This window comes from Macaca thibetana, chromosome 1 (genome assembly GCF_024542745.1).
Source record: "Macaca thibetana thibetana isolate TM-01 chromosome 1, ASM2454274v1, whole genome shotgun sequence".
NCBI lineage: Eukaryota > Metazoa > Chordata > Mammalia > Primates > Cercopithecidae > Macaca > Macaca thibetana.
Window position 1 is genome coordinate 38072124 of NC_065578.1, and position 21564 is coordinate 38093687.

At 47.4% G+C, this 21564-nt stretch overlaps 2 protein-coding genes across 8 annotated transcripts in view; one reads left to right on the top strand and one right to left on the bottom strand.

Annotated features, from left to right (window-relative positions):
• NDUFS5 (NADH:ubiquinone oxidoreductase subunit S5) overlaps window positions 1-14624 on the top strand; it is a 1192795-nt gene extending 1178171 nt beyond the window's left edge. For 4 of the 7 annotated variants that reach the window (XM_050800994.1, XM_050801002.1, XM_050800987.1 and 1 more), the window contains exons 2-4: window positions 6141-6218; window positions 8607-8824; window positions 14401-14624. In XM_050800994.1, the coding sequence (XP_050656951.1) occupies window positions 6141-6218; window positions 8607-8824; window positions 14401-14505 (401 nt within the window). In that variant the 3' untranslated portion in view covers window positions 14506-14624. Of the gene's footprint in view, window positions 1-6140; window positions 6273-8606; window positions 8825-14400 lie in introns of those variants that run through there. The other 3 variants (XM_050801015.1, XM_050801026.1, XM_050801035.1) reach the window with 2 other exon arrangements.
• MYCBP (MYC binding protein) overlaps window positions 1-21564 on the bottom strand; it is a 657065-nt gene that overhangs the window by 167925 nt on the left and 467576 nt on the right. The window lies entirely within an intron of this gene.

Genomic DNA, 21564 nt, shown 5'->3' on the forward strand with positions numbered 1-21564 from the left:
TTTTGCTGTATCCCAGAGATTTTGATAGGTTGTGTCATTATTGTTGTTAGAAGTGTTTTTGAATGATCAGATTTGAGTTTTAGAAAAGTAGCCAGCAACAATAGGGGAGTGAGTAAGAAAGGAGCAAGACTGTGTACAAAAAGCCATCAGAGTTTCAATTCCTTTGCCTGCCTCCATTTTACCGGAATCTAAGGGTTGGCATCTGGCAGCTCAAAGGCCACTTCTAATCGGGGTTCTGTTTGGCCAGCACACACACACACACACACAAAAAAAAATTAGTCACCTCACATTTTAAAGTGGGAGGGTTCACATTTAAACAATAACAACAGATTTCTAGCTTCTCTTGAAAAATCTTCAGATTTGACAGTTTGGGGCCCTAATTCTCTTATAATAACAATAAGATGGACCTGAGTAGATGCTGCTGCCTTTAGGCAGAACATACGCTCTCCAGTTTGTCACATTTCCCACCACTCCCAGCCCTCAAACTGAGGCTATCTGTTGCCATTTATCCTGATGTAGTTGTTGTCATTTCCTGATAGTGAGCCCTTGGAGGCATTGGAGTTGCCCATCTTCATACTAATCCTGCATGGTCTTCTTCCCTCCCTCCCTTCTTTCCTCCCTCCCTCCCTCCCCCTCCCCCTCCCTCCTTCCCTCTCTCCTTCCTTCCCTTTCCTTTTTCCTTCCTTTCTCTTCTCTCCCTCTCTCTCTCCCTCTCTCCCTTTCTCTCCTTCTCTCTCTCTCTCTGTCTCTGTCTGTCTCTCTCTCTCTTTTTTTTTTTTTGAGACCGAGTCTCACTCTGTCGCCCAGACTGGAGTGCAGTGGCACCATCTCGGCTCACTGCAAGCTCCGCCTCCCGGGTTCATGCCATTCTCCTGCCTCAGCCTACGGAGTAGCTGGGACTACAGGCGCCCGCCACCACACCCGGCTAATTTTTTTGCATTTTTAGTAGAGACGGGGTTTCACCATGTTAGTCAGGATGGTCTCGATCTCCTGACCTCATGATCCGCCCACCTTGGCCTCCGAAAGTGCTGGGATTACAGGCATGAGCCACTGCGCCCATCTCTCTCTCTCTTTTTGACAGGGTCTTGCTCTGTCACCCAGACTGGAGTTCAGTAACTCAATCATAGCTCACTGCAGCCTCAACCTTTTGGGCTCAAGTGATCCTCCTGCCTCAGCCTCCTGAGTAGCTGGCACTACAAGCAACACATCGCCATGCCCAGCTAATTTTTTTTTTATTTTTATTTTTGTATAGACAAGGTCTCACTATGTTGCTCAGGCTGGTCTTGAACTCCTGGGCTCAAGCAATCCACTTCGGCCTCCTAAAGTGCTGGGATTACAGACATGAGCCATCATGTCCAACCCTGCATGGTATTTCTGAGGAATGATATGATGAAATCTGTGTTTTAGGATGATCAGTCATGCAGAACAGATTGAAGTGAGGAGTTAGGAGACAAGAAGGAAGAGACAAATTAGCAATTTGTTGAAGGAATATTTGACAGAAATTGTGCTATAATTAAATACTGGATGAAAGAAAAGGAAAAGGCAGAATACAACTCCAGGGTTTGCTGCCTAAGTGGCTGGGAAGATGTCACCATCAACAAACAAGAAAGGGGACAGGGGACTGGAAAATGTAGTGATAACTTGCCACTAGCACTTCGTGAGCAAGGGCCATGAGCTACCAGTTATATAGTCCTGCAGTATTCAGCTGGACATACAAGAGGTCTTCACAAAGTTTATGAAAAATGTGTATTATGAAAAAACTATGCATAGATTTCAAAAACTTTTTGCACCACAATAAATTTGTACCAACTTGTTATAACATGTCTGAGCAGGATCTACTTTGAGGCACTATGAAGGATAAGACATTAGTTTGAAACGAGCCCCTGTAAGAGCAACATGAATTCTGCTAAAATTGAAGCAAGAATAAATATCAAGTTTATGGTTAAGCTTGGGTGGAAGAATGGTGACATCATTGATGCTTTATGAAAAGCTTATGGGGACAATGCCTCAAAGAAATCAGCAGTTTACAAATAGATAACTTGAGGTCTCAGGTGATCCACCCGCCTCGGCCTCCCAAAGTGCTAGGATTACAGGCATGAGCCACTGCACCCAGCTACGCCTGGCTAATTTTTGTATTTTTAGTAGAGACGGGGTTTTGCCATGTTGGACAGGCTGATTTTGAACTCCTGACCTCAGGTGATACACCGCTCGGCCTCCCAAAGTGCTGGGATTACAAGCATGAGCCACCGCACCCGGCCAGATAATTTTTTTTAAGAAGGGATGAGATTAGGCTGGACTGTCGCTCTACTACAGACTCATAGTATTTATTTTCTTTAAGAATACTTGGCCAGGTGTGGTGGCTCATGCCTGTAATCTCAGCACTTTGAGATACCGAGGCAGGTGAATCACCGGAGGTCAGGAGTTCAAGACCAGCCTGGCCAACATGGCAAAACCCCATCTCTACTAAAAATACAAAAATTAGCTGGGCATGGTGGTGGGCGCCTATAATCCCAGCTACCCAGGAAGGCTGAGGCAGGAGAATTGTTTGAACCCGAGAGGCAGAGGTTGCAGTGAGCCAAGACCACGCCATTGCACTCCAGCCTGGGCAACGAAGCAAGATTCCATCTCAAAAAAGAAACAAAATAAAGAAGGGATGAAATGATGTTGAAGACGAAAACCACAGTGGCAGACCATCCACATCAATTTATGAGAAACATGTGTGTCCTAACTGAAGTGGGTTGACACCAGCAGAATAATAACCAACACGATAGGCATCTCACTTGGTTTGGCTTACATGATTCTGACTGAAAAACTAAAGTTGAGCAAACATTCCACTTGGTAGGTGCCAAACCATCATGCCCAGATCAGTTGCAGAGCTTTCAATGGGAATTTTAAATAAGCAGGATGAAGATCCTGAAGCATTTCATTGAAGAATTGTAACAGGAGATGAAACATGGCTTTACCAGTACAATCCTAAAGACAATGCACAACCAAAGCAATGGCTACCAAGAGGTGGAAGTGTCTGGTCAAAGCAAAAGTGGACCAGTCAAGAGCAAAGGTCATGACATTCGTTTTTTTGAATGTTCAAGGCATTTTGTTTATTGGCTTTCTGCAGGGCCAAAGAACAATAACATCTGCTTATTATGAGAGTGTTTTGAGAAAGCTAGCAAAAATTTTAGCAGAAAAATGCCTGGGACAGCTTCACCAGAGAGTCATTCTCCACTATGACAATGTTCCTGCTCATTCCTCTCAGCAAACAAGGGCAATTTTGCAAGAGTTTTGATGGGAAATCATTAGGCATCCACCTTACAGTACTGATTTGGCTCCTTCTGACTTCCTTGTGTTTTCTTTCTTCTTCTTCTTCTTCTTTTTTTTTTTGAGACAGAGTTTCAGTCTTCTTGCCCAGGCTGGAGTGCAATGGTGCGATCTCGGTTCACTGCAACCTCTGCCTTTTGGGTTCAAGCGATGCTCCTGCCTCAGCCTCCTAAGTAGCTTGGATTACAGGTGCCTGCCACCATGCCTGGCTAATTTTTTTGTATTTTTAGTAGAGACAGGGTATCACCATATTGGCCAGGCTTGTCTTGAACTCCTGAACTCAGGTGATCTGCCTGCCTCAACCTCCCAAAATGCTGGGATTACAGGCATTGGCCACTGTACCTGGCCCTTGTTTTCTAATCTTAAAAAACTCTTTCAAGGGCACCCCATTTTTTCTTAGGTTAATAATGTATAAAAGAGGCTGTCTCATACTTACAAGCAGCCTGCCCTCAACTCTCTCTCAGGGTGTTAAAAGAAAATGTATAAAAGAGCCAGGCATGGTGGCTCATGCCTGTAATCTCAGCACATTGGGAGGCCCAGGCAGGATGATCAGTTGAGCCCAGGAGGTGGAGACCAGCCTGGGAAACATAGAGAGATCCTCATCTCCACAAAAAAAATTTTTTAAAGAATTATCTTGGCTGGGCGCAGTGGCTCACGCCTGTAATCCCAGCACTTTGGGAGGCCAAGGCGGGCAGATCATGAGGTCAAGAGATTGAGACCATCCTGGCCAATATGGTGAAACCTCGTCTCTACTAAAAAAAATACAAAAATTAGCTGGGCATGGTGGCCCACACCTATAGTCCCAGCTATTCAGGAAGCTGAGGCAGGAGAATCACTTGAACCTGGGAGGTGGAGGTTGCAGTGAGCTAAGATTGCACCACTGCACTCCAGCCTGGTGACAGAGCGAAACTCTGTCTCAAAAAAAAAAAAAAAAAAAAAAAAAAGAATTAGCTGGGCACAGTGGTATGTCTGTAGTCCCAGCTACTTGGGAGGCTGAGGCAGGAAGACTGCTTGAGCCCTGGAGTTTGAGGCTGCAGTGAGCTATGATAGCACTACTGCACTCCAGCCTGGGTGATGGAGTGAAACCTTATCTCAAATAAGATGATGATAATAGGCCGGGCGCGGTGGCTCAAGCCTGTAATCCCAGCACTTTGGGAGGCCGAGACGGATCATAGGAGATAATAAAGACTAAAAAATACAAAAAAAACTAGCCGGGCGAGGCGGGCGCGTGTGTCCCAGCTACTCGGGAGGCTGCAGGATGTGGGAGGCGGAGCTTGCAGTCCACAGCTCCATTTGGATGATGATAATAATAATAAAGACTGCCAGGCGCGTGGTGGCGTGCACATGTGGTCCCAGCTATTTGGGAGGCCGAGGTGGGAGGATCACCAGAGCTCAGGGAGGTTGAGGCTACAGTGAACTGTGATTGTACCACTGCACTCCAGCGGGCAATGGGAGTGAGACCCTGTCTCAACAATAATAATTATATATACACATATATGTTCTAGTATTTTCCTCCCATACCTCCAATGTATAATATCTTATGCACCTTGTGGTCCACCCCCCAAAGACATATACACAGCACTTTAGAGTCTCTGATGTAGTCAAAGGGAGTCATTGGAGGTTCTGGAACAGATGACAGGCATGGGAGCAGTTGATTCACAAACTGAAAGCTGAGACATCAAAGAACTGCGACTGCCTTGGAATGTTTCCCGTGTGCTAGCCACCGCCTCAGTGCTTTATACATAAATCAGTTAATCCCTATAGCAGCCCTCCATTGTGAGTACCATAATTATCTTAACAGATGAGGAGACTGAGGCACAGTGAAGTTAAAGTCACATGAAGTTGGTGGGGGGGGTCTACTTTTTTTTTTTTTTTTTTTGAGATGGAGTCTAGCTCTGTCCCCAGGCTGGAGTGCAGTGGCGCGATCTCGGCTCAGTGCAATCTCTGCCTCCCGGGTTCAAGTGATTCTCCTGCTTCAGCCTCCCAGTAGCTGGGATTACAGGCACTTGCTGCCACGCCCAGCTAAGTTTTGTATTTTTAGTGGAGACAGAGTTTCACCATATTGGCCAGGATGGTCTTGATCTCCGGAGCTCGAGGTCCACCTCGGCCTCTCAAAGTGCTGGGATTACAGGCCTAAGCCACTGCGACCGGCTGGGGGGCCTACATTTGACCCACGTGGTGGTTTGGGTTCATAGTCCATGTGCTTAACCACTAGTAGGCAGGCAGGGAGCCAGTGTTCTTTCTCTCCTGTGACTTTGGTGAAGTCTCTCACCAGTCAGTGCTGGCATGAGCATGCTAGGCACAGTGCAAGAAAGGAGCAAGAACTCACTAATGACTAGGACTTTCCTGTGTCTCTATAATTGATGGGTTTGGTTTCTTTTCTTTCTCTCTCTCCCTCCTCTCTCTCTTCTTCTTCCTCTCTCTCTCTCTCGCTCTCGCTGTCTCCCCCTGAGATAAGGTCTTGTTGTGCTGCCAGGACTGGAATGCAATGGAATGGTGTGATCATGGCTCACTACAGCCGTGATCTCCTGGGCTCAAGGGATCCTCCCACCTCAGCCTCCTGAGTAGCTGGAACCACAGGCATGCACCACCATGCCCGGTAATTTTTTATTTTTTGTAGAGAGTTTCGCCATGTTGCCCAGGCTGGTCTCGAACTCCTGGGCTGAAGCGATCTTCCTGCCTCAGCCTTCCAAGGTGCTGGGATTGCAGACGTCAGCCACCATACCAGGCCAAGGGGCTTGGTTTCTATGGTTTTCGGGAGAGACTGCTGAGGGAAGGTCAGCTTCCGGCGTCGCGCTGCAAACGTCGCGCTGAGGTCATCCTTTACGGCAGGCGTCCGCGTCGCAAGCTAGTCGTCCTGAAGCGGCGGCCAGAGAAGAGACAAGGGTACGAGCATCGGATCGGTAGGGGCTGTTTATATCCGCGCGTCAGTTTAGGTCAAGGACCTTCCTTCCGAGGTCTCTTTAACAGATTTCCTCTTGACTTGCTGTGTGTCCCCTTCTCCCAGACCCGAACTCAGGGCGTGTTCCCTGCCCTCCCAGGCCGCTTCACCTCCACAGCTAATGGCACCGAAGCCTGGAGATTGCCGCTCTCTCCACTTTCTAGATTTGTTTAGGTTTTTGCCGGACTAATGTTTTGGTTTTCTGTTTCTTAACCTAAAGTCTACGATCCTTATCCCAGCTTTCTAGGCTCTGCGTGATTTCGGCCCCGTCAACCTCCTGAGCTCATTTCATTCTTTTTCCCGTCATGCACGCTGCGCTCCATTGTCCCCCAAACATACCCAGCGCCTCCGGCTGTCTGTAACTCGGGCTGTTGCCCAACTGGAACACTCTGCCCATTGATCTTCACTTGGCTAACTCGCAAGCCATCTTAAAGGCATTTTCAAGTCTCCGGGCAGAGTTGGTGCTTCCTCCTTCGAGCTCTTACCCACTCGTGTTCCTTGCAGTGTATTCCCAGTTCCGAGTGTGTGTGTCTCTGGTGCTTACGTTGGAGCTGCTTTCCCCCGCATCTGAGTGCCTGGAACGTAACTACTCAGTAAATGATGACTGAGGGATGGGAAGGAACTTTAGAAGTTAAATTCACCTTTTTGTTGAGATGGAGTTTCGCTCTTATTGCCCAGGCTGGAGTGCAATGGCGCAATCTCGGTTCATCGCAACTTCCGCCTCCCGGATTCAAGCGATTCTTCTGCCTCAGCCTCCCTAGTAGCTGGGATTACAGGCATGCGCCCCCACGCCTGGCTAATTTTGTATTGTTTTTTAGTAGAGACGGGGTTTCGCCATGTTGGTCAGGCTGGTCTTGAACTCTCAACCTCAGGTGATCCGCCCGCCTCGGCCTCCCAGAGTGCTGAGATTACAGGTGTGAGCCACTGCGCCCGGCTAAATTCACCTTTACATCTACCATGAGTACACATTTATATTGGTATTTGTGAGTCTGCGCACGCGCTTCGTTTCAGGCTTTTTTTTTTTGGAATACTGTTTTTTTTTTTACATTTAACATTATTATGTATTTGCATATAAATTTTTTTTTCCCTAATATCTGTAATATTCTACAAAGTAAGTCTTAACCCATTTCTTTCACTCTGGGTTTTTTTTGGTTTTGTTTTGTTTTTGAGACAGGATCTCGCTTTGTTGCCCAGGATGGAGTGCAGTGTCCAGGTCATAGCTCACTGAAGCCTTGAACTCCTGGCCTCAATCTCCTGCCTCAGCCTTAGGAGTAGCTGGGACTACAGGTGCATACCACCACAAGTGCCTTTTTAATTAATTAATTAATTGATTTATTTTTTTGAGGCAGAGAATCTGACCAAAGGATCCAAATTCTTTTTTTCTTCTTTTTTTTTTTTTTTTTTTTTTGATACAGAGAACCTGACCAAAGAATCCAAATTCTTTTTTTTTTTTTTTTTTTTTTTTGAGACGGAGTCTTGCTCTGTCACTCAGGCTGGAGTACAATGGTGCGATCTTGGCTTGCTCTGTCTCCCGGGTTCAAGCAGTTCTCCTGTCTCAGCCTCCCGAATAGTTGGGATTACAGGCATGTGACAACACGCCTGGCTAATTTTTTTGTATTTTTAGTAGAGATGGGGTTTCACCATATTGGCCAGGCTGGTCTTGAACTCCTGACCTCAGGTGATTCACCCACCTTGGCCTCCCAGAGTGCTGGGATTATAGGCGTGAGCCACCGCGCCTGGCCCACAAGTGGCTAATTAAAAAAAATTTTTTTAGGCCCGGCGCAGTGGCTCACACCTGTAATCCCAGCACTTTGGGAGGCCAAGTCGGGCTGATCACCTGAGGTCGGGAGTTTGAGACTGACCAGCCTCGCCAACATACTGAAACCCTGTCTCTACTAAAAATACAAAAATTAACCGAGTGTGGTGGCGTGCACCTGTAGTCCCAGCTACTTGGGAGGCTGAGGCAGGAGAATCGCTTGAACCCAGAAGGTGGAGGTTGCAGTGAGCCGAGATCTCGCCATGCACTGCAGCCTGGGTGACAGACCGAGACTCCATCTCACACGATGGGTGAGCCACTGCTCCCGACCTAGAAAGGATTTCTATGCATTGTTCTTTAGTTATAATTATCTTTTCCTTGAGTTTTGAAAAAGCACAAAAACTGCTTATCTGCCATAAACTGGAAGAAGCTATTTAATGAAAAAGTTTGGTGAGAAGAAATCAGGAGAATAATATCAAACAGTGTTCTAGAGGGCTACTTATCATGATTATCTAATTTTTTCTTAGAAATTTCTTAGTTGATTGCCTTCTTGTGGGATTTTATTTACTTATTTTTTTAAGTCTTCCATTACAGCCATGCCTTTCTTGGACATCCAGAAAAGGTTCGGCCTTAACATAGATCGATGGTGGACAATCCAGAGTGCTGAACAGCCCTACAAGCTTGCTACTCGATGCCATGCTTTTGAAAAAGAATGGATAGAATGTGCACATGGAATTGGTGCTATCCGGGCAGAGAAAGAGTGCAAGATAGAATATGATGATTTTATAGAGTGTTTGCTTCGGCAGAAAACGGTAAGGAAGTGATGGAGGTGGAAGCTGAATTACTTTCTTGTTCCTTTGGGAATTTTTTTTTTTTAAAGACGAAGTCTTGCTTTTGTCCCCTAGGCTGGTGTGCGATGGTGCGACCTCGGCTCACTGCAGCCTCTGCCTCCCAGGTTCAGGCGATTCTCCTGCCTCAGCCTCCCGAGTAGCTGGGATTATAGGCTCCTGCCACCACACCCGGCTAATTTTTGTATTTTTAGTAGAGATGGGGTTTCTTTTTTTTTTTTTTTTTTTGAGACGGAGTCTCGCTCTGTCGCCCAGGCTGGAGTGCAGTGGCGCAATCTCGGCTCACTGCAAGCTCCGCCTCCCGGGTTCACGCCATTCTCCTGCCTCAGCCTCCCGAGTAGCTGGGACTACAGGCGCCCGCCCCTGCGCCCGGCTCATTTTTTCTATTTTTAGTAGAGACGGGGTTTCACCATGGTCTCGATCTCCTGACCTTGTGATCCGCCCACCTCAGCCTCCCAAAGTGCTGGGATTACAGGCGTGAGCCACCGCGCCCGGCCGAGATGGGTTTCACCATGCTGACCAGGCTTGTCTTGAATTCCTGACCTCAGGTGATCATCCCGCCTCGGCCTCCCAAAGTACTGGGATCATAGGCGTGAGCCACCATGCCCGGCCTCCTTTGGGATTACTCTTAAGTGTTTTTAGTGGGTCATAGGGCAGTGGCTTGCCAAATGTGAATTGGCAGAGCTTTTCTGGTGAAATACCTTTCCTACTTTGGTACCATGATGAGGAAATTAAATACCTTCAGATATGAGGATGGCCCATTGTTCCTCAGCATTCTTTCTCTTCTCCCAAATTTTCCTTAGTATTTTACCCTGCTCTAGCCACTAGGTTAGAAATTGCATGTGTGTGTATACCCATTTTTTCAGTTGGCTGTGAAGCAGAGAATATCAACTAGCTTTGAATGTTGACCCTTGAAATCTTTGGGTGAAAATATTTCAAATTCATTGAATCCAAAAGAGGTTTAACCTTGCAAATCCATTACATTCAAAATCTCTGGATTCATTCCACTCTGAAGAAGATGGAGGTGTTAATGAGATTGCTGTACATGAGTCTGAACAATGAATGCAGTGGAAAAAGGATGTTAACAGCTTAGTGTTCCCCTCCTCAAAAGTTGAATGAGTTGGCCAGGCACCGTGGCTCAAGCCTGTAATCCCAGCACTTTGGGAGGCCAAGGCTGGTGAATCACGAGGTCAGGAGTTTGAGACCAACCTGGTCAATATGGTGAAACCCTGTCTCTACTGAAAATACAAAAATTAGCTGGGCATGGTGGCACGCGCCTGTAGTCCCAGCTACTCGGGAGGCTGAGGCAGGAGAATTGCTTGAACCTGGGAGGTGGAGGTTGCAGTGAACCAAGGTCATGCTGCTGCACTCCAGCCTGGGCGACAGAGCAAGACTCTGTCTCAAAAAAAAAAAGTGGCTCATGCCTGTAATCCCAACACTTTGGGAGGCCAAGGCGGGCAGATCACCTGAGATCAGGAGTTCAAGACCAGCCTGGCCAACAAGGTGAAACCTCGTCCCTACTAAAAATACAAAAATTACCCAGGCATGGTGACAGGCGCATGTAATCTCAGCTACTCAGGAGGGTGAGGCAAGAGAATTGCCTGAAACCAAGAGGCAGAGGTTGCGGTGAGCTGAGATCACGCCACTACACTCCAGTCTAGGCAACAGAGCGGGACTCCATCTCAAAAAAAAAAAAAAAAAAAAAAAAAAAAAAAAAAAAGATGGCCGGGCACAGTAGCTCAGGCCTGTAATCCCAGCACTTTAGGAAGTCGGAAGTCGAGGCAGGTGGATCATGAGGTCAGGAGTTCGAGACCAGCCTGACCAACATGGTGAAACACCATCTCTACTAAAAGTACAAAAAAATTAGCCGGGCATGGTGGCTGGCGCCTATAGTCCCAGCTACTCGAGAGGCTGAGGCAGGAGAATGGCATGAACCCAGGAGGTGGAGCTTGCAGTGAGATCGCGCCACTGCACTCCAGCCTGGGCGACAGAGCGAGACTCCATCTCAAGAAAAAAAAAAAAAAGGAAAAATAAAAAGATTTTTATGAATTGATACCAACAGGAGGCATTGTAGGAAGGTAGAAAAAACATTGTATTGGGAGTTAGGAGAGTCAGCTTCTGATGCTGGTTCTGCCACCACTCATTTGTTGTTGGTTGGTTATTTTTAATTTATATCTTGAGACAGCGTCTCACTCCCATCGCCCAGGCTGGAATGCGGTTACATGTTCACAGCTCACTGCAGCCTCAACTTGGGCTCAGGTGATTCTTCCACTTCAGCCTCCCACGTAGCTGGGACTACAGGAGTGCATCGCCACGCCCAGCTAATTTTTTGTATTTTAGTAGAGACAAGGTTTCACTATGTTGCCCAGACTGATCTTGAACTTCTGAGCTCAAGTGATCTCCCTGCCTTGGCCTCCCAATGTGCTGGGATTACAGGTGTGAGACACTGCACCTGGCCCTAATTTTGATTTTATGTATATAAAATAGAAATGGGATCTCCCTGTGTTGCCTAGGCTGGTCTTAAACTCCTGGGCTCAAGCGATCCCACATTGGCCTCCCAAAGTGCTGGGATTACAGGTGTGAGCCACCACACCCATCCTGTTAGTGGTGTTTTTGAGACAGGGTCTTGTTCTGTCACCCAGGCTGGAGTGCAGTAGCGTGATCATAGCTTACTGCACTCTCGAGCTCCTAGGCTCAAGTCATCCTCCTGCCTCAGCCTGAAAATGGGGTCACCTTAAGTGAATAGATACCTCCCCGTAAGTGAAGAAGCTTGTGAGTCAGAGAATTAGAATCAAGTCCTATTGTAAGTTCTTAGCATATTATAATGCATTACTCACAATAATTCTATGAAATGAGTTACTATTAGTTTCCCCATTATACAGTTAAAAATTTAATTTTGGGAGGCTAAGGTGGATGGATTACCTGAGGTCAGGAGTTCGAGACCAGCCTGACTAACATGGTGAAACCCCCTCTCTACTAAAAATGCAAAAAATTAGCTGGGTATGGTGAGGGGGTGCCTGTAATCCCAGCTACTCAGGAGGCTGAGGCAGAAGAATCACTTGAACCCGAGAGGCGGAGGTTGCACTGAGCTGAGATCACGCCACTGCACTCCATCCAGCCTGGGCAACAAGAGCGAAACTCCGTCTCAAAAAAAACAAACAGATGAACAAACAAAATTTAAGGCAAGGAAAAGTTAAGGACATTGCCTGAACTTACATAGCTAGTAAATGGTGGAGCTGGGATTTTATCCTGGCAAGGCTGGCTTCAAAACCTATCCTTTTATCCAGAGTTACTGCTTTTAGCTCAGAGGAAGATTTGAAATATGGTATTGTCATAGTTCAAAACCATGACTAGTCTTGTGTTGGGAGACTCTAAGATAAATGGTAAGAAAGTAGTCTTTTAAAATGTTTAATGTTTATATCAGGGTTTTTTTCTACTGAAGTTATAGCAACGCTACTTCTTTAAGGTTAATGAGATGTTTAACTGAATATACGAATTTTTCATATCTTTGTGAAAAGTTAGTCATTTGTTAAAAAATTTATGTCAGGAACTAGTCTAGGCACTAGGAATACAGTAAGCAAAACAGCAAAAAACTCTCTGACTCGGTGGAACTTATGCTACAGTGGGAGGAAGGGCAGAAAAATAACAAGTAAAAATACAGGTAATAAGAAGTACTATGAGGAGAATAAACAGGAGAAGGATAGAAAGTGCTAGGGGCAGGAGCTAGGTGGATGCTACTTTAAATAGGGTAGTCAGAGAAGAGCTCAGCAAAAGAAGACCAGAGAATTAAAGAAAGTGAGCCACATGGATATGAGGGAAGAATGTTCCATGCAGAGAAAACAGTAAGTGCAAAGGTCCCTGAGCCGACTGGAGGGAGCTAGGGGAAAATTAAGAGATGAAGTCGCTGCAGGAGGCCTTGTAAGCCATGATAAGGATTCATCTTTTTGTCTCACTAACATAGAAAGCCATTGGAGGGTTTTGAGCAGAGGAATAGTGCGATCAGAATTAGTAAATTTTCTATGTCACAGAACCCAGGGACCAGTTCATTGTTGTGGCTTTGGTGTAACATAGCTTTGATTTGTTGAGAAGCAACCAATGCCCTATCTGAGTAGAAGAGACAGAATTCAGGACTCAGCGGTGACTAGTGGATGAGTAAGAATCAGGCCTTTACTTCCATATGGAGAAAAGAGACCTCATATTGGCTATTTCTGCTTCATTCATACCCATTGCATAGTCACCAGCAGCAGTGCCACTTCTGCATAGAATATGTAAGTGCTGAGGTTGTCTTAACTTTTATTTATTTATTTTATTTTATTTTTTAATTTTTTTGTGTGATAGAGTCTCGCTCTGTCGCCCAGGCTGGAGTGCAGTACCGTGATCTTGACTCACTACAACCCCCGCCTCCCAGGTTCAAGCGATTTTCCTGCCTCAGCCTCCCAAGTAGCTGGAACCACAGGCGCGCACCACCATGACTGGCTAATTTTTGTATTTTTAGTAGAGACAGGGGTTCACCATATTGGCCAGGCTGGTCTCGAACTCCTGAGCTCGTGATCTGCCCGCCTCGGCCTCCCAAAGTGCTGGGATTACAGGCATGAGCCACCACGCCCAGCCCAGCTTTTATTTATTTATTTACTTATTGAGACAAAATCTCGCTCTGTCACCCAGGTTGGAGTGCAGCAGTGCAATCTTGGCTCACTCCAACCTCAACCTCCCAAGTTCAAGTGATTCTCCTGCCTCAGCCTCCCCAGTAGCTGGGATTACAGATGTGCACTACGATCCCCGGCTAATTTTTGTATTTTTAGTAGAGACAGGGTTTCACAATGTTGGCCAGCCTGGTCTCAAACTCCTGACCTCAGTTATCCACCTGCCTCAGTCTCCCAAAGTGCTGGGATTAACTTTTAATATTTTAAAAGATTTTAGTGTACACAAATATGCCTCTTAAAGGTTTTTGCAAATATCTGTATTGCTATATATATTAAGAACATTTTAGTTGTTAGTTTTCTTTTTTTTTCTTTTTTTTTTTTTTTTTTTGAGACGGAGTGTCGCTCTGTCGCCCAGGCTGGAGTGCAGTGGCCGCATCTCAGCTCACTGCAAGCTCCGCCTCCCGGGTCTACGCCATTCTCCTGCCTCAGCCTCCCGAGTAGCTGGGACTACAGGCGCCCGCCACCTCACCCGGCTAGTTTTTTTTGTATTTTTTAGTAGAGACGGGGTTTCACCGTATTAGCCAGGCTGGTCTCAATCTCCTGACCTTGTGATCCGCCCGTCTCGGCCTCCCAAAGTGCTGGGATTACAGGCTTGAGCCACTGCGCCCGGCCTAGTTGTTAGTTTTCAGAGAGGTTATATATACTAAAAATTTGTTTGAAAGCTTGGGAAGTGATTTCATGTTAATTCTTTGAAGGCAGACTTCATTTCAGAGGCCCTGTAAGATGAAAGGCCTTCTGTAGTTTAAAAATGAAACCAAAATTGATGTCAGTTTTTCCAGTTCTCACTTTATGGCACGTATCTCCTCCCTCAGTTTAACTGCCGTTTTCCTTTGACAGATGAGACGTGTGAATGCCATCAGGAGGCAGCGGGATAAGCTGATAAAGGAAGGGAAGTACACCCCTCCACCTCACCACATTGGCAAGGGGGAGCCTCGGCCCTGAGCAGAGCAGCTGGTGATGTCTGGAGGCTGATTTTCCCGTTCTCTGTTCTCCACTGGAAAGGTTGTTTACGGAAAACCTCCTTGTCAAAGTGTGTAAAAATAAAGGATTGCTCCATCCTATTTGTTCAAAATATTTTCTCCTGGATCATACCTTTCTTTTCCTCCCGCCTCCTGTTCCCTCCCCTCCCCGCTCTCCTCTCCTCCCCTCCCCTCCCTTCCTCCTCCCTCCCCTCCCCTCCCTTCCCCCTCCTCTCCCCTTCCCTTCCCTTCCCTCTCCCCTCCCCCTTCCCTTCCCTCTACCCTCCTCTCCCCCTTCCCTTCCCTTCCCTCTCCCCTCCCCCTCCCCTCCCCTCCCCCCCCCCTTCCCCCCTTCCCTTCCCCCTTCCCTCCCCTCCCCCTTCCCTTCCCCCCTTCCCTTCCCCTCCCCCTTCCCTTCCCCCTCCCTCCCCCTCCCCCTTCCCTTCCCCCCCCCTTCCCTTCCCCCTCCCCTTCCCTTCCCCCCCTTCCCCCTTCCCCCCCCCCTTCCCCCTCCCCCTTCCCCCCTTCCCCCTCCCCTTCCCTTCCCTTCCCCCTCCCCCTTCCCTTCCCTTCCCCCCCCCCCTTCCCTTCCCTTCCCCCCTCCCCTCCCCTCCCCTTCCCCCTCCCCCCCTCCCCTTCCCCCCTCCCCCCCCTCCCCTTCCCACTCCCCCCCCCTTCCCCCTCCCCCCTCCCCTCCCCTTCCCCCCTCCCCCCTCCCCCTTCCCACTCCCCCCCCCCCTTCCCACTCCCCCCTCCCCTTCCCCTCCCCCTTCCCCCTCCCCTTCCCCCCCTTCCCCCTTCCCCCTCCCCTTCCCACTCCCCCCCCCCCCTCCCCTTCCCCCCCCCCTCCCCTTCCCCCTCCCCCCTCCCCCCTCTTCCCACTCCCCCCCTCCCCTTCCCACTCCCCTCCCCTCCCCCCCCCCCCTTCCCTCTCCCCCCTCCCCTTCCCCTCCCCTCCTTTCCTTGTTTTGCTCTGTAGCCCAGGCTGGAGTGCACTGGCACGATCTCAGCTAACTGCAACCTCCATCTCCCAGGTTCAAGTGATTCTCTCACCTCTGCCTCCCTAGTAGCTGTGACTATAGTCACACATCACCACGCCCAGCTAATTTTCATATTTTTAGTAGAGATGGGGTTTCACCATGTTGACCAGGCTGGTCTCAAACTCCTGACCTCAAGTGATCTGCCCCACCTTGGCCTCCCAAGTGCTCGGATTACAGGCGTGAGCCACCATGCCCAGCCTATTTTATTCTTTAATATTTATTTTTTTGAGACAGGGTGTCACCAAGACCTAAGTGCAGTGACATGATGACGGCTCACTGCAGCCTCGACTTCCTGGGCTCCAACGATCCTACCAACTCAGCCTCCCAAGTTTCTGGGACCACAGGTGTACACTGCTATGCCTGGCTAATTTTTGTAGTTTTTGTAGAGACAGGGTATTGCCATGTTGTCCCGGCTGGTCTCAAACTGCTGTGCTCAAGGGATCCACCCACCTTGGCCTCCTAAAGCGCTGGGATTTCAGGCATGAGCCATAGTTAACATGTTTAGAAGCTTGTGGTTTTTGTTTTTTGTTTTTGAGACAGAGTCTCTGTCGCCCAGGCTGGAGTGCAGTAGCACCATCTCGGCTCACTGCAACTTCCACCTCCCAGGTAAAAGAGATTCTCTTGCCTCACTTCCTGAGTAGCTGGGATGACAGACATGCGCCACCACGCTCAACTAGTTTTTGTATTTTTAGTAGAGATAGGGTTTCACCATATTGGATGTTGGCCAGGCTGGTCTTGAACTTGTGACCTGAAATGATCTTCCTGCCTCAGCCTCCCAAAGTGCTGGGATACCAGGCGTGAGCCACCGTGCCTGGCTAGAAATATGTTTTTAAAAGAAACAGACCAGGTGTGGTGGCTAACGCTTATAATCCCAGCATTTTGGGAGGCCAAGGAGGGTGGATCACTTGAGGTTAGGAGTTGTAGACCAGCTTAGGCAACATGATGAAACCCCATCTCTACTAAAAATACAAAAATTAGCTGTGTGTGATAGTGGGTGCCTGTAATCCCAGCTACTAAGGAGGCTGAGACAGGAGAATTGCTTGAACCTGGAAGGCAGAGGTTGCAGCAACCCGAGATCATACCACTGTGCTCCAGCCTGGACAACAAGAGCAAAACTCCATCTCAAGAAGAAAAAAAGACCCAGATATAGAAAGTATGAAGCTGCCTGGACATGGCAGTTCATGCCTGTAATCTTAGCACTTTGGGAGGCTGAAGCAGGTGGATCGCTTAAGCTCAGGAGTTTAAGACCAGCCTGGGCAATGTGGCAAAACCCCGTCTCTACAAAAATTATCTGGTGTGGTGGTGTGCATCTGTAGTCCCAGCTACTTGGGACGCTGAGGTGGGAGGATTGCTTGAGCCCAGGAGGCAGAGGTTGCAGTCAGCTGAGATTGCACCACTGCACTCCAGCCTGGGCAACAGAGCCAGACCTTGTCTAAGAAAAAAAAAATGATACGGGGTTATAAGGAACCTAGAATATGAAAAAACAATATTGAAAATGACAAGCATGGCCGGGCGCAGTGGCTCAAGCCTGTAATCCCAGCACTTTGGGAGGCCGAGACGGGTGGATCATGAGGTCAGGAGATCAAGACCATCCGGGCTAACACGGTGAAACCCCGTCTCTACTAAAAATACAAAAAAACTAGCCGGGTGAGGTGGCGGGCGCCTGTAGTCCCAGCTACTCGGGAGGCTGAGGCAGGAGAATGGCGTAAACCCGGGAGGCGGAGCTTGCAGTGAGCTGAGATCCGGCCACTGTACTCCAGCCTGGGTGACAGAGCGAGACTCCATCTCAAAAAAAAAAAAAAAAAAAAAAAATGACAAGCATATTTAGAGGACTCAATACTTTCCAATTATTTCAGAACTTACTACAAAGCAGTAATAATCGAGACAGTGTGGTGTTAGCATAAGGTTAGACATATAGATAGAATTGCAAGTTCAGAAATAAACACATCTATAGTCAAATTTTAAAGTAATTTAAAAAAAAATCACAATAGGCAAGCATTTGGTCAGTTGTTTTTTGTTTGTTTGTTTGTTTTTTGAGATGGAGTCTCACTCTGTTGCCCTGGCTGGAGTAGTGCAATCTTGGTTCACTGTAACCTTTGCCTCCCAGATTCAAGTGATGATTCTCCTGCCTCAGCCTCCCTGTAGCTGGGGATTACAGGTGCACGCCACCACGCCTGGCTAATTTTTGTATTTTTAGTAGAGATGGGGTTTCACCATGTTGGTCAGGTTGGTCTCAATCTCCTGACCTCAGCCTCCCAAAGTGTTGGGATTTACAGGCCTGAGCCACTGCACCCTGACCAGTCAATTGTTTTTTGACAAGAGTACCAAGACTACTGAATGGTCAACAAGTGGTGCTGGGATAATCAAATAGCCACATGCAAAATAATGAAGTTGGACCTCCTAGTTATACTGTATACAAGTTGAAAGGTCTTTTCCTAGACCCAGCCTAACATTGGATAAAAGGAATTTTCCATAAACTCAAAGAGAATTGCCTGCCAGAACAAAAACCAACACTTTTCAGTAAATAACAACAGAAGCCAGAGTCTACAACTTTTATCATTCACAATGTTTAGTATACAACAGACATGTATATTGTAAATGGGAAGTGGGACATATAGTAAAGGAGAAAAGCAGTCAACAGAAACAGACCCCAAGATGACTCAGAAGTTGAATCAGCAGAGAAGGCCTTAAAAGTATCTATCAAAAATATGTTTGGGCTGTGCATGGTGGCTCACCCCTGTAATCCCAGCACTTGGGGAGGCCGAGGTGGGTGGATCACCTGAGGTCAGGAGTTCAAGACTAGCCTGGCCAACATGGTGAAACCCTGTCTCCACTAATTATACAAAAATTAGGTGTGGTGGCATGCGCCTGTAATCCCAGCTACTTGGAAGGCTGAGGCAGGAGAATCGCTTGAACCCAGGAGGTGGAGGTTGCAGTGAGCTGAGATTGCACCATTGCACTCCAGCCTGGGTAACAGACTGAAACTCTGTCTCAAAAAAAAAAAAAAAAGTTTGGCCAGGCACAGTGGCTTAAGCCTGTAATCCCAGCACTTTGGGTGGCCGAGGCGGGTGGGATCACAAGGTCAGGATATCGAGACCATCCTGGCTAACATAGTGAAACCCCATCTCTACTAAAAATACAAAAAGAAATTAGCCAGGCGTGGTGGCGGTCACCTGTAGTCCCAGCTACTTGGGAGGCTGAGGCAGGAGAATAGTGTGAACCCAGGAGGCGGAGCTTGTAGTGAGCTGAGATTGAGCCACTGCACTCCAGCCTGGGTGACAGACCGAGACTCTGTCTCAAAAAAAAAAAAAAAAAGTTCAAAGACTTAATAGTCATAATGAGTGAACAGACAGGCAATCTTAGAAGAGAAACAGAAACAGCAAAAGACCTTAATGAAAATCTTATGAAGAACACCTGCAATATCTAAGATAAATAATTTACTAGCTAGGCTTAACAAATTAGAGGGGAGGCCAGGCGCGGTGGCTTATGCCTGTAATCCCAGCAGCACTTTGGGAGCCTGAGGTGGGTGGACTGCCTGAGGTCAGGAGTTCGAGACCAGCCTGGCTAACATGGTGAAACCTCGTCTCTACTAAAAATACAAAAATTAGGTGGGCATGGTGGCACATGCCTGTAGTCCCAGCTACTTGGGAGACTGAGGCAGGAGAACCACTTGAACCTGGGAGGCGGAGGTTTCAGTGAGCCGAGATCACACCACAGCACTCCAGCCTGGGACAGAGCAAGACTCCATCACACACAAGAAAAAAGAGGCAAAAGGTTCAGTGAAGTTGAAGGTAGGTCAAAGCATACAAAGAGGGATGGCCGGAAAAAAAAGGCCAATACAGGAAATCTCAAAATCAGGCTGCTTTAAAGAAGCCAAAACAAATATATATATATATACAACCAGTATAGTGTGTATGCACAATAAGGTTTACACATACACACCATATGATTCCATTCATATGAAATTGAAATTCAAGAACAGGCAAACTAATCTCTGAGGATAGAAAGTAAAGCAATAATTGCCTAAGGAGGGGATAGGGATTGAATGGGAGAAGACATGAGGAACTTTCTGGGGTGATGGAAGTGTTCTATATCTTGAATATAGTGGTGATTAAATGGATATACCCAATCATGGAATCTCATGAAAGATACCCTTTATTTTTTATTTTTTGAGACAGAGTTTCACTTTTGTTGCCCAGGCTGGAAGGCAATGGTGCTATCTGGGCTCACCACAACCTCCACCTCCTGGGTTCAAGCAATTCTCCTGCCTCACCCTCCCGTGTAGCTGGGATTATAGGCATGCGCCACCACGCCTGGCTAATTTTGTAATTTTAGTAGAGACGGGGTTTCTCCATGTTGATCAGGGTGGTCTTGAACTCCCAACCTCAGGTGATCCGCCTGCCTCGGCCTCCCAAAGTGTTGGGGATACAGGCGCGAGCCGCTGCACCTGGCCCTCCAAAGAGGATTTTAGAAGAGAGGAAACCGGTGAAAGGGATTCTTTAAGCCTGTTTATGAAGTCCTAGGTAGACCCCTGACTGACCCATACATCAAACTGAATAGAATTAACAACAACAACAAACTCAGCAACTAGAATATATAAAACTAGAAGTAGAAAATTTTAAAGTGGGCTGGGTGCAATGGCTCACGCCTGTAATCCTAGCACTTAGGGAGGCCAAGGCTTGAGCTCAGGAGTTCAAGACCAGCCTAGACAACGTAGTGAGACTATGTCTCTAATTTTTAAAAACAAATTAAAAAATATATATATAGATACACATGCAGAAACTATTATGAAAGAGTCTATCTGAAATTGTTTAAAAGAAAAATATAACAACCAGAATTTTGTTTTGTTTTGTTTTGTTTTGAGACAGAGTTTCGCTCTTGTTGCTGAGGCCGGAGTGCAATGGCATGAACTTGGCTCACTCTAACCTTTGCCTCCCAGATTCAAGCGATTCTCCTGCCTCAGCCTTCTGAGTAGCTGGGATTACAGGTGCCTGCCACTGCACTCAGCTAATTTTTTTATATTTTTAGTAGGGACAGGCTTTCACCAGGTTGGCCAGGCTGGTCTTGAACTCCTGAGCTCAGGTGATCGACCTGCCTCGGCCTCTCAACGTGCTGGAATTACAGACGTGAGCCACGGTGCCTGGCTCAGAATTTTTTTTTTTTTTTGAGGCGAAGTCCCCCTCTGTCGCCCAGGCTGGAGTGCAGTGGCATGATCTTGGCTCACTACAACCTCCACCTCCCGAGTTCAAGCAATTCTCCTGTCTCAACTTCCCAAGTAGCTGGGACTACAGGTGCCCACCACCACGCCTGGTTAATTTTTGTATTTTTAGTAGAGACGGGGTTTCACCATATTGGTCAGGCTGGTCTTGAACTCCTGACCTAAGGTGATCCACCCGCCTTGACCTCCCAAAGCGCTGGGACTATAGGTGTGAGCCACCACACCCAGCCTCAGAATTTTTTTTGAAAAATGGATGGGCTCAGCCAGGTGCAGTGGCTCACGCCTGTAATCCCAGCACTTTGGAAGGCTGAGGCGGGCGGATTGCCTGAGGTTAGGAGTTTGAGACCAGTCTGGCCAACATGGTGAAACCCCATCTCTACTAAAAATATTTTAAAAATTTAGCCAGGTGTAGTGGCACACGCCTGTAATCCCAGTTACTCAAGAGGCTGAGGCAGGGGAATTGCTTGAACTAGGGAGGTGGAGGTTGCAGTGAGCCGAGATTGCGCCACTGCACTCCAGCCTGTGTGACAGAGCGAGACTCCATCTCAAAAAAAAAAAAAGAAAAAAAGAAAAAAAATGGGTGGGCTCAGTAGCAGAGTGAAAATGACAGAGAAAAGAATCAGCGAGGCCAGGCATGGTGGCTCACACCTGTAATCCCAGCACTTTGGGAGGCAGACACGGGCAGATCATGAGCTCAAGAGTTCAAGATCATCCTGGTCAACATGGTGAAACCCCTTCTTTACTGAAAATACAAAAATTAGTTGGGGTGATGCACGCCTGTAGT